The sequence below is a fragment of the Phyllopteryx taeniolatus genome, chromosome 14, assembly GCF_024500385.1.
Source record: "Phyllopteryx taeniolatus isolate TA_2022b chromosome 14, UOR_Ptae_1.2, whole genome shotgun sequence".
In the NCBI taxonomy this organism is placed as follows: Eukaryota; Metazoa; Chordata; class Actinopteri; order Syngnathiformes; family Syngnathidae; genus Phyllopteryx; species Phyllopteryx taeniolatus.
The window spans coordinates 8,369,635-8,383,030 of record NC_084515.1 but is presented as its reverse complement, the minus strand read 5'-3'; the positions used below and the strand labels follow the sequence as shown (position 1 = coordinate 8,383,030).

Below are 13,396 nucleotides of genomic sequence, written 5' to 3'. Positions count from 1 at the left end.
ATGGCACAACATGTGCAATCACAAATAATACTGCACTCATGATACATCAATCTGAGCCACAACCAAAGCCAGACTGATCGGTAGACTTTGATCACAGAGATACAACAGACAGTTACCAATGTTGCATTAAAGCTACAACTTGTACTGTAAAGTTCTTTTCATGGTGTTCATCATGGGGCAGGGCATGTGGACAACTGCGCTCTGGTGCAAGCTTGTCCTAATTTGGAAGTAGTAGTTGCTTAGCGGCCTATGCTTAGTAGCATGGATGTTTTTCCCACTAGTTGGTCTATTGCTGTTAGCAATCTCAAATCACTCTGGCAATCCCTCTCCTATTTGGTGCACCTTCTGACCTCACAGCGATGCTGCTCCCGAGCTGAGCATTTCTCAACTTGAGGCACAGTGCCGCAATGGCTAATGGCCATCGTGCGGCATTCTGTCGACGTGCGCTTGCAGCACATAAACAATGAATCGGTTCGTCACGAAGCGCTGCGCTCTAAGTGCAGCGTAAAAAGGCCTTAAAAGTCTGTCTATTGTGTGGAATTGCTTGTTGACTAATCGAGTGTTGAAGCAACTCAGGCAAAATGTAATGCACTACTTAGCTGCAACCAGCAGAGGTGCTGTTGTTTCAGACTAAACTTGCTTGCTTTCCAAAAAAGAATAACTTGACATCAGCTATGGGAGGTTGAGCTACATACTTGTAATGTTTTAAAGAATGTGCGGGAGATAAAACTATTACATTTTTTTTTTTTTAAATGATCGCTCTATACCGCCGATCCAGCGGGTGGACCTGGAACGTCTCCCAGGCGAAGAACAGGGGTTCACCATTTTGGGATTACTGGTTTAATTGATAATTTCCCCAATATTCGATCAAGGAAATTTAGTTAAATGGCCACCCCTAAAGCATTTTCTGTGATAATGCTGTTTTTCCCCATTCATGAAACATCAGGATGATGCAAAAGGTGACGAGGACATGGCGGCAAAGAAAGCAGCTCTTCTGGAGAAGAGGCTAAGGAGGGAGAAGGAGGTGCAGAAGAAGAAACAACAGCAGGAGGTGGACCAGGAGCAGAAGAAGGAAGCTGCACGGTCTCTCTCTTTCATTTTGTCTTCATTTGGAAATTGCTGGTTAAACCATTATTTCCCAACCTTTATTGCATTTATTAACCCGACACACAGTGGTTGAGAATCACTGGGTTAAATCATGTTATTTTATTCATTGTACTTACATGACAATTCCTGTCCACTAGGTTGAAAGCGGAGGAAGAACAGCAGAAGCGGGATGAGGAAAAGGAAAGGAGAGATTACATCAAGAACGAGTATTTGAGGAGGAAGCAGCTGAAGCTGATGGAGGACATGGATCAGGTCATCAAGCCCAGATGTGGAAGTTTCAAGAAGAAGCCTCGCCCCAAGTCCATCCACAGGGATGGCATGGAGTCCTCCAGTCCCATTGTGAGAGCGGCAGGTAGGAGATGCGCAAATCCCATGGCAAAACAAACCTAATAATGCAGAATCATGCTTAACCTGCGTGATGTTGTTGTGGTACAGGGGTGCGTCCTCGAGGCTACTCGGTGTCTAGCATTTCTTTGGCCTCTCTGAATCTGACTGATAATGAGAGCAACCATCCAGATAACAAGAAGAACTTCCGGTAAAGAAAACCCTTTCTGTTTTCATCTGTGAATATTGTTGTGGTTTTCTGTTTTTACATTTTACTCATTGTACTTTTTAACCAGTCAGCTTTTCCCTTTGGTTGAAAAAAAAAAAAGACCATAATCCTTTCACCTTCCTTAACACTAAGTGGTAATCAGTCAATATTTAGTTCATGTTTTTAATGAGTTGGTAGAACTTTTTTTGAACTTCCGCTCATCGATTATACCTACTGAAGTTTCCGATGTGTATTTTTTAGACTGAGCGTGTGTTTTTATGCATGATTCAATCTCCGCTATATTTCTGCCTATGAAATTATCTTGTGCTTTTTAAACTAGGGGTTGAACGACTAAAGATTTGTTTATAGTCGACTGTAATGTGGTGAAAGTCGAGTCGAGGTCTGTTAATCGATTACGTTATTGATAATTTTGCAGCACATAAGAGCGGTCACCGCGGACCGGTTGCACGTAAAGACATACGTTTCACCAGACTGGCATAGAAACAAATAAGCGGGTCAAAAGTACTCTAAATTGGCCAACTGGAAGATGAGATGCCAAAAACATCTAATTAGCGATTAGTCGACTCCAAGCTTAAAATGTTGATGCGGCGTAGTAAAGTCGACTTGGTGACTACCGCATTTTCACGACCATAGGGCACACCGTATTAAAAGGCGCAGTCTCAGTTACGGGGTCTATTTCTGTATTTAACACATACATAAGGCGCACCGTATTATTGGGCGCAGGCATGGTAAAACATACGCTAGCTTAAAACATACGGTAGCATGGATGCACGCTAAAACAATGTTTTTAAAAAGGGAGCAGGAGCAAAACTGAGTTCGGTTGTACTTTATTGAAGTATTTAACAATGTACTCACGTTATTTTTTGATCAATCCTCATCCACAAATCCATCAAAGTCCTCATCTTCTGTATCCGAAATGAACAGCTGGGCAAGTTCTCAATCAAACACGGCAGGTTCGAGTCGTTGCCGTGCGAAAGCTCGAACAGCAGTGCAAGCAGACACGTTAGCCCAGCATCTACAATCCATTCACAAATTGTGGCGTAACTCGCCCGGCGCTGCCTCCTAGTCTTAGTAAAGCTGTGTTCGCCATCTGTCATCCATGGCTCCCACGCCGCTCACTTCACTTTGAACGCCCTATTTACGTGGATGTCCAGCGCTTCGTCAAGCCTCCCGGAATGATGGCGAGCCTCGTGTTATTGCACTCAGTCGAATGGTGACTTGAGACGCTTCTCCCGGCTGTTCTTTGCTCATTAATCCATTGCTCGAGTTGGTCTTCCAACTACGGCCACCTCGCCTTGTTTCCTCGTTTTGTTTTTCTTTTTTTTCCCGCGGAAACTCAGCTTCGTCTTCTTGACTTGGCGAAGCTCGTTTTCTTGTTTCCTCCACTTGCGAACCCTGGATTCGTTGATCTTGAATTCTCTCGCGGCTCCTCGATTCCCATGTTCTTCCGCGTAACTGATAGCTTGCAGTTTAAACTGTGCTTCGTAAGCGCAGTTTAAACTGCGCAGACAGTCAAGCGGTATAAAAAAATAAAAGAAATAAAAAACGGCGCGGGGCATGACTTTTGCGTTCGACTTCACGCACCCTCAGCCACGTCCGCGTTTCCTCTGTGTAAGCAGCGTGTCGGCAGGAAATGCTCAAAAAATAAAATAAAATTTTAAAAAGTCAAGCGGAGCGCTCATCACACAACAACATTTATAGATGTTGGAACTCGGTGCGCCGCATTATAAGGCACCCCGTCCATTTTGGAGAAAATTTAAGACTTTTAAGTGCGCCTTATGGTCGTGAAAATACGATAATCAGTTCAACCCCTATATTAAACCTAATTTTTGAGGAGTAATCCAAAGTTAACAAAACAATACACCACCACCCACTCCATTGTTTAACAATGCACTCCATGACAGGGGTTCTCAAACTTTTTGGGTCCAAAGAACTCTTTCAGGGGAGAATTTTTTTCTAAGGACCCCTTCATAATCATAACCCCAATTAAACATAACTAACTCATGAACTCCTAAATGCCATAGGAATGAAAGAGTTGCCTATTTTCAGGAAAAATGTTGGAATGTTACTATAACAAATTCACATTTCTTTGAGGAAAATAAAGTAGTAATGTTATGTCATATTCATATTTTCTTGAGGAAATAACAGTTGTAATCATTCCAAGAACAAGGACTTATTTTGTCAAGATAAAAAGACGTAATCTTTCGAGGATGAAGACATATTTTTCTGAGATAGAAATATTATTATGAGATTAAAGTCAAACTTTTACGAGGGAAGCAAGTATACATGTATTCTCTAAAACTAGGAATATATTCTCCCCAAAAAAATCTGCCTTTTTTCTCAAAACAAATAGGACTTTATCCCCAAATAATACACCTTTTGTTGACCCCAGTTTGGAAACCACTGCTCTATACCACATAAAGCAATGTTGTAGCGATGATGTACTAATGACTTTATGGATTATCTGTTATGTTTTACACACCTTTATTGTGTCCTTGTCTCCTTTCCTTCTATTGCATGCTTCCCTCAGAAGCAATAAAGTAGTTCCTTCTCAAGTTCCGTTCTTTCTAAACTCCCCTAAAGAAAAGAAGGGAAGGTTAGTAGTCCTACTAGTTTGTCGACATGAGCTGTGTTTCCGGAGAAGGCCCCACCTTGTCTTTTACTTAGAGATACACCGTCATCCTGGTTTAAATTAAACACAGAAATAATGTACACGGTGGTACCACTGTACTCCTGTTAGTCTTTTTTTCTTGTCTCATCTCAATTCAGCTTTTCTTCCCATTGTTACTTCTCAAATATTTTTGTTTCTTAAGATGCTGGCTGCATTTCCAACTGTTTGCCTCAACCCGCTGTAACAGAAGCCGCGATGACAGAGCTAAAATTTGCTTTGCTTGGCTGAACATGCCTTCCAGCCGCTCACTGCACAGCTTTATAGGACTCTTGTGATGCAAGCTCCCAGGCTGATTCCCATCCCATCCTCCTTCTGTTTGTACAAATGTCTGTACATACCTTGAGTATGTCTCAATCACCGTCTGTGTGTTGCTATCTACAGGCCAGACTCTGCTGAGGGTCTCTCCTCATGCCCCTCTGCTGGTAGTCGTAATGGAGAGAAAGATTGGGAAAACGATTCAACCACTTCCTCGACTCCGTCCAACACTGAGTACACAGGTATTAGGCATTGTGTTGACTCGCTTTATGGGGAGTTTATTCAGCTCCTTTATCGACTTGACACTCTGTTGTTGCAATCCAGGACCCAAACTATACAAGGAGCCAAGTGCTAAGTCCAACAAGCACATCATCCAGAATGCCTTGGCCCACTGCTGCCTGGCTGGAAAGGTCAACGAAGGGCAGAAAAACAAGATCATCGATGTATGTTTTGTAACCACTTGTGTGAATGCTGACAAGGCCGTAATACGTTATTCTGCACCAAAAAACTTTCATTATTACATTTTTTGCCTCGCTTTCACATTTCTTAGCAAATTCAAACCATTCAAACAACAAAAGGTTAAAAAGAATTCAGGAAACGTGAGTAATTAATTTCCACATTCCCAAAGTTCCTAGTTCATTCAAGTGAATGAAACATTCAAAGTTACACGTTTCCCATTCCAAATTCAAAGTGCTTAGCACTATTTTCCACAGTCCTAAAGTTCCCAAAATCCCACACTTTTCAATTTAAGAGATATTTTACATAATTATCCCCTCCTTCCACATTTCTTGACCCATTCAAACCATTCTAAATTAAAACTGCTCAACCCAACTATTTTCCACGTCCCCGCAAATCTCACATTCCCCAAATTTCACACTTTTTGCAATAAAATTCCCAAATTTATAATAGCTATTTTACATATTTACCTCCCCCTTCCACATTTCTTTACCGATTAAAACCATTCCACGTTGAAACTCTTCAGCTCATTCTGGACATTTCCATTTTTACCTCAAAATTCCCCAATTTTCACAATAAAATTCCAAAATTTAATAGCTATATTACATATTTACCTCCACCTTCTACATTTCTTGACCAATTCAGACCATTCCACCTTCAAACTGTTCAGCTCATTCAGGACATATCGGGAACTATTCCCATTCTTAATATTTACAGATTTTCACAGTTATTTCCCAAATTTAGAAATATTTAACACATTTCCCACCTCCTTCCACATTTCTTGACCGATTAAACCATTCTACCTTCAAACTGTTCAGCTCATTCTGGACATCTTGGGAACTATTCCCATCCCCCAAATTCATACATTTTCACAATAAAATTCCCAAATTCAGAGATGTTTTACACATTTCCCTCCTTCCACATTTCTTGACTGATTCAACCCATTCCAACTTCATCTCGCATTCTTCATTTCAACAATTTCATTAGTTTAACAGTATTTCAGTTCAACATTAGCGCTTCAGCATTGATATGCAATTACTACAGAAATTGCGTTCGACAGATAACATTCTACAGCAGCGTGGTGACACTTTTGGTATTCTTTCTCTGCAGGAAATTGAGAAATCCCAAGCTAACAACTTCCTTGTGTTGTTCCGTGACGCCGGCTGCCAGTTCCGGTCGGTGTACGCTTACTGTCCCGAGACAGAGGAGATCACACGGCTGACCGGCATCGGGCCGAAGACCATCACCGCAAAGATGATCGAACGCCTTTATAAATACAACTCGGACAGGAAGCAATTCAGCCAGATCCCGGCCAAAACCATGTCAGCCAGTGTAGATGCCATCACCATTGCCAGTCATCTATGGCATAACAAAAAGCAGGGCACGCCCAAAAAGATGCACTTGAAGTAGCACCATAGGGCAACGTTCTCTGGAATATGGAAAGCTTTTTGAAGCATTTATTAGATCTACTTGATATCCAGCTTAAGATCCATGTACTAGTACGCTCTTTGTCCTCTTGAGTAAAACAACTTATTAGACTAGGAGAACAACTGTGTCTATCTAGTAATATTTTTTACACTAGCGTGAATTAGCCCATTCACGGATTTTGTGCCGTGGCCAAAGCCATGTCTACGCTAAAAATATTGCTTTGGCACAATCTTGTGACATCTTGGGGCCAAGGAACTATATAAGTGAGATGAGCTTCATTTAGTCACGCTGTAACCTTGTCTAATTGAAAAAGGTGCTTTGCTGCCACCTGTGGCATCAATAGGTAATTACAAACTTTATGGGTGGGTGTCAATTACCCATGGATACTGCCTTCCATCACTATGTAACATTTCTGCACAATAGTAGGGCAACTTTGGCATGCAAGTAGGACAACTGCATGTTACCAGGTAGGCAAGACTGTGCACTAGTTGACATCTGTGTGCACTAGTACTGATCATGAAGCTCAAGCTAACTAGTAGAATTTTTAAATGTCTAGTATTAGTAGGACACAATTATCAACTATTGTGCAGTTTTGCCTCACTAGTAACATGTAGTTGACCAACTAGAATACTAAAGTTGTCCTACTAGTGAGTACAAAAGGTATACTAGCACATTGATGTTAAGTTGCATATCAAGGATACGGCATAGCATTTATTAATTATATTATTATATATTGTCCAAGTCAATTCAGCGCACTAGCAGAGTGAGTAGCGCGGACCTGTAGAACAACTGTGTCTTACTAGTAACGTTTTTCCCACTACTGCTTTCCACTAGGCCTAGTAGTGTTACTAGTGCAGCACATTAGTTTAGTAGTAAGGTTTCATTTCTTACTTGTAGGCAAAAGTGGTACTAGGACTGGGAAAAAATGTTGCTAGTAAGACACTCTCGTTCTACTAGTGTGCTAAAATGTCTTACTAGTGAGGACTCAAAGCGGATTACTGTATGGACCTTAAACTGGAGATCAAGGATATGGATTCAAGCCGCTTTACTAAAAACTATTTGGATTCTAAGATCACAACTGGAGTGTGGAAGAAGTTTCACAGATATGGACTAAAATGGACACCATGTTTCCTGACGTGCCAAAACAAGATGATAATAGGCAATCGATGCAGAGACGAACCTCTGGAGTGAATGTCCCGCCTCTCAAAGAGGAAGTGCGGTTTCTATAAGTTGATCATGTGCGGCCTTATGCTTGTTTTGTGTCACCGAGATGTGTTGTGATTTGATCGTGTTGTTTTTTGGGGTTTTTTTGTAAGCGCCTTTTTGGGTTCACATTGGCAAAGGGCCCTCTGTCTGATCAGGGATCAGACTGAAGCGGCCTGTACAAATGTTGCTGTACAAGCATGTTTTTTGTGTGTATTTCAAGTGCCAAGAGAAGTGTTTGCCATTTCCAGTGATCATATTGAGTATCATCAAACCTTCCTGGAATGCACTGGTAAAAGACTCATTTATTTATTTCTATTGTTATAATGCGTCTAACATATTTTCAAGGCAATTTTATCCAGAGCGACAAAATATACTTAATGTCTTGAATTTATTTGTATATAATTGGAAGTGAACTTCTAGCAGCCTTTGAGTAGCTTTTCTAATTTATCATCAATATCCATCCTTCCCATGTGTTCATTTAGGACCTTTTATCATGTCGCTATTTTTTTTTTTTATTCCTGTTTTTGCTTTTATTTTATAATCCAAAAAAGTGTGATCCTCAACAATATCACTGATTGACAGAAATCCCTTATTGTGCAGTGGAAACATACAATCACAGTGTTCTTGTCTTATATCTCGACTATTCACAATTGTAAATAAATGTTTTTAAATGGTTTTCATGACATATTCCCCTATTCATTACTTGACTTTGTTTTTCTTTATCTTCAAGTATGCATCAGCACTGTACAGATATATTTTGGCATACAGTAAAGTATTTTTTGTAACATTTAACAGATGGAGTTGTGTATTGATGAAGGAAGTTTGAGCACAGGAGGTGTTGTAAAATGAAATGCAAGGATGCAATATATGAAGGTTTGACAGAGGCAAATAATGATCATTGATTACAATTTTTTCCAAATAGTAATTTTCATTTTACTTAATATGCTCAACAGATCTTGAACATTTTTTGTCTTTTCCCCACAGTCTTTGAGCTTTATTAAAATGCAGCAAGATTCAAGATTCCTGCGCTGTCATTTAATCTTTCAATTTCATGTCCATCTGTCTGAATTATATCATCATGTATCTTTACTTCTACTTAACCCTCTGATTACCTTTGGCCTCAATTTGACCCCATTCGATGTTTAACATCTCTAAAAATGTGATTTATGTTGTTGCGTATTTCATGACTTTTCCTATTTTTAAAAAATTGTCCTAAATTTAATGGGGACAGCTAGTAAAACATAAAATGAACATGATGATACGTATATGTCTGTCCAGTACACAGCTCATTTGTGTTATTTGGTGTCAATTTGACCCCAGGCTATTTTAGCTGTTGAAAACATAAAAATATCAAAATGTTACACATTTATTCAGCTTGGTTTGGATAATATAGAGTTTACCATGACATGCTTTTTCTTTAATTAAAGTGGTGATTAAGGTGGTTAACAGGTACTGTTTGTTCAATGTACTATGTGTACAGTTACAACAAAGTACCTGACATAAACTTGGGAAAGTTGAGTTCTCAATTTTAAATTGCTGGAGTCAAACTGACTCCAAGGATAAAAGATGTAGGCAAATTTTAAGGTGAGTGCGGGGGACCTCTTAAGGTATGTGAAATAATCAGAGTCCAAGTACGGTTCCGTTGCATTTAACTTCTAAACAGTTGCATTTAATATTTTAAATTAAGCTTTCATTTATGTGCAAGGCATTTTAATTGAATCACTAAGCAGTTTTTTAACCTATATTTAATTGCAGTGATAATAATATTCAAACTTCATAATGTAACAGTTGCTTACAATTATATTAGATATACTTTTTTTAGGAATAAAACCTCTGTCTCATTTTTTTGACGAACACTTGGCCTACTATAGTTACTGTATTTTATTGTTGGTTACTGGTTCTTGGAGAGCTAAGTATTTTTTAGGTGGTACGTACTCGATGGAAAAAATTTGAGAATAACTGCTGTAGTTATGAGCGACCACTGGAGTTTCATTGTCACCATGGCAAATTGGCACCGTCTGATACTTTTTTTTTTTTTTAATGTTATTCTGTAATTACCACATTTTATTCTTAGTAATCTTTTTATTGCATTCTACGTTGTTTCTTTGGGTGTTGGAGTGTTTGTCATCCATGTTTATGTGAATAGAGGCGGTGCTCGTGAAGGCACCACCAAGGTTGGGCTGGGCCGAGGCACACATGCCTCAAGCCGGGAGGAGGGGTTCACTCGTCGGCTTCTGAGGAGGAGGTGACGGCACCCAGACAGGCAGGCAGGCAGGCAACCTCCAGTCAACAACACCGAGCGGCACCGACATGAAGGGCGTGTGTTAACGTCGCCGAGACACAGCGGCTGTGTATTTTCGCCCCATGTTTTTCTTCTAACTGGTGAGTATTTCTCACGGTTTCCTCTTCCCCAATTTTCCCCTCTCCTTCTCCTCTTTGGCCTGGCTATAGTTCGTCAAATTCCCGCTTAAGTGACGCCTGGTAAAGGAGCTCCTAATGGTAACTATTTGCTGCTTTTGTTGTAACCCGACAGCTCTACTCGGTTTGTTAATGCTAGTAAGTAGCCTAATGTCTTTAGGTTCCCTTATTTGCAAACAGACGCTCGCTTCGCATGCTAACCTAGCATCGTCGTGTGTTTCTTTCATATTATTGTTATTGTTCTGCTACTTTTTTGTGTGCATTAAGTGACATGGCTTCATTGTTTGTCAGAAATGTTTTGTGAATGTAGTTATCTTTTACCTGTGAGGGGTTTCTGTTCAACAACTCAACAGGATTATAATTATTCATCTATCCATTTTCCGTACCGCAAATCCTCATTAGGGTCGCGGACGTGCTGGAGCCTGTCAAGGACAATTAAATGATGCACGATTTGATTTTATTACATTGTATAGGTGTCTGGTGAGTTTATTTTGTGGGAAAATCAGTGCAGATCCATATGTGCGTAGTTCTCAACATTATTATGTTGTACTGCATTATTTGAAACGTGCATACAGTGGTAACTCGATTTACGAGTGCCCCAATTTACAGGTTTATCAAGTTGGAAGTCAGTTATTTGTGTTGTGAACCAAGATTTAAGTTCAAAATGGGTTGCAAAATTTAGGAATTTTCAAAGTTGGAAGCTTTACAAGGAAATCTAGGGGAATAAATCGAAATTTTACATACTTGAAGGTTTGGTCATAATGGGGAACTAAACCCAATATTTCAAAACATCTTGCAGTAGGAGTATGTGAAACCATTGGAATTTCTTAAATTTTCACATAAATGTCATAGTGTGTTCTGATCTTCATCTTAATCCTACAAATAAACTAATACCACACAAAAAAAATATGTTTTCATATTTTTATTGAAAATAACATTTAAACAATCACAGGACAGGGACCAAAAAGTGATCCTCCAGGCTATTGATTTTCCAAAAGCTATTCAGAGTCAGGTGTGAGCCAACCTGGAGTCCAATAGATGAGATTAGCTAGGAAGTGTGGCTTAAAGATGCTCTGGCCACTAGAAAACAGACCATTTTAGAATTGTCTCGTCAAGAAGCATTGCCTGATGTGAACCATGCCTCGCCCAAAAGAGCTCTCAGAAGTCCTGCGATTAAGACATGTACAGTGTAAAGCTGGAAAAGGTTATAAATGTATCTGTAAAAGTCTTGATGTTCATCAGTTCATGGTTAGACAAATTGTCTGTAAATGGTGAAAGCTCAGCACTGTTGCTTCTCTTCCAAGGATTGGCCATCCTGTAAAGATGACTGCGAGAGCACAGTGTTAAATGCTCAATGAGGTAAAAAATGTCAGCTGAAGACTTACAGAAATCACTGGCACGTGCCAACATCTATGTTGACAAATCTACCATATGTAAAACAAACGATGGGAAGAAGGTGCCTGCCATGTGAAAAAAAATTGCGGCTTGTTGGAAGTTTGCTAAATAACACTTGGATGTTCCACAGTACTTACTACAGGTAAAATATACTGTGGACCAATTAAATAAAAGTTGAATTGTTCTGGAGGAACACACAATGCCATGTGTGGAGGGAAAATGATATAGCACACTAACATCTAAACCTTATCCCAACTGTGATGGTGGCGGGAGCATCATGGTATGGGTGTGCTTTGTCCACTCAGGGCCTGGACAGCTAAAGATATTTTGCAGAAGAACTTGAGACCTTCTGTCCAAGGTCCAAGTTTGAAGCACAAAAGGGAATGGGTATTGCAACAGGACAATGATCAAAAATACAGAAGCAAATCAACAACAGAATGGCCTCAGAAGAAGAAAATGTGTTCTTAGGAGTGGCCCAGTCAAAGTCCTGACCTCAACCCGATTGAGATGCTGTGGCATGTCCTTGAGAGCTATTCACATCAAAAATATCAGGAATCTTGCTGAACTACGACAGTTTTGTAAAGAGTAATGGTCCAAAATTCATCATCATCGTTGTGCACAGATGTCTGATCTGCAACTACAGGAAATGTTTGGTTGAGATTATTGCTGCAAAGGAGGGTCAACCAGTTAAATCCAAGGGTTCACTTTCTTTTTCCTAATGTTTACATGTTGTGCTCTTTAAAAATATGAAAACATTCGTTTGTTTGTGTGGTATTAGTTTAAGCATACTCTATTTGTTTAATCTTGTGATTTAGAGGACTATATTTTATGACCAAGTCATGCAAAAATTTAACAAATTCCAAAGAGTTCACGTTCCTTTTCCTCCCACTCAGTGGGAGGAGAAATTATGTGAAGGAGTGGGAGGAAAAAGAATGTGAAGGGTTATACACTCTGACTACTTTGGTCACTCTAACATTCCCAACATTTTCAGTCTCTTTTCCACCAACTCTTCCCTACACCCTATTATAAACAAGTTCCCATTGCCGAATAGATTTCCATATTTCACCTCTCCAACTTGTCCCCTGAGAATTTTTGCTAGCTTTAATGTATTCATGACCTAAATCCCTCTTGTGCCCTCAAACCTCACTCCCACATTCACAATTCCTATATCCAGTACTTCCCCCTTCGAACAACACTTCCCACTCTCCGATCCTAGCGAATCTCTTGTTTTTTGTTCTCTTTGCAGTCTGCCAATTAACCTGATCCTTTTCTCAATTTCTTCCCTCAGATCCATTCCATTGCTACCGTCTTCCTCCGACTCTCCACCTGCCATTGTCACCACTCACATTGTCACCACACAACAGACACAAGCCGTCCCTCCTCCTGTCCTTCCACCACACCAAGGTCCCGCTCTCCTCAAATTCAAACACTTTTCCAACAGTGCCTCTCTGGTTTCAGTTGTGTGCTTGCCAAAACAGCTCTTCACAAGATCTCAGAAACGACTCCGTCATTTTGCCCATAAACCATTGGCGTCCTTCCTTACGCCTCAAAGAGCTAATCAGTCAGGTGTGAGACAACAATCAAAAAGACAAGCTTGGAACTGTCGTTTAATTAAAGTTGCTCTGGCCACTAGAAAAACATACACCAGTTTAGAATTGTCTCTTGTCAAGAAGCATTGCCTGATATGTACCATGCCTCGCTCAAGTGAGCTCTCAGAAGACCTACGATTAAGAATTGTTGACTTGTATAAGACTGGAAAAGGTTACAAAAGTATCTCTAAAAGTCTTGATGTTCATCAGTCCACGGTTCGACAAATTGTCAAAAAATGGAAAAAGTTCAGCACCGTTGCTTCTCTTCCAAGGAGTGGCCGTCCTGTAAAGATGACTGCAAGAGCACAACGCAGAATG

At 40.0% G+C, this 13,396-nt stretch overlaps 1 protein-coding gene across 2 annotated transcripts in view; it reads left to right on the top strand.

Annotated features, from left to right (window-relative positions):
- camsap2b (calmodulin regulated spectrin-associated protein family, member 2b) overlaps positions 1-8,699 on the top strand; it is a 57,180-nt gene extending 48,481 nt beyond the window's left edge. For both annotated transcript variants that reach the window (XM_061796299.1, XM_061796300.1), the window contains 6 exons: positions 947-1,083; positions 1,245-1,459; positions 1,543-1,642; positions 4,713-4,828; positions 4,911-5,029; positions 6,153-8,699. In XM_061796299.1, coding sequence (XP_061652283.1) covers positions 947-1,083; positions 1,245-1,459; positions 1,543-1,642; positions 4,713-4,828; positions 4,911-5,029; positions 6,153-6,452 — 987 coding nt within the window. In that variant the 3' untranslated portion in view covers positions 6,453-8,699. The remainder of the gene's footprint in view (positions 1-946; positions 1,084-1,244; positions 1,460-1,542; positions 1,643-4,712; positions 4,829-4,910; positions 5,030-6,152) is intronic.
- Positions 8,700-13,396: the final 4,697 nt, after the last annotated feature.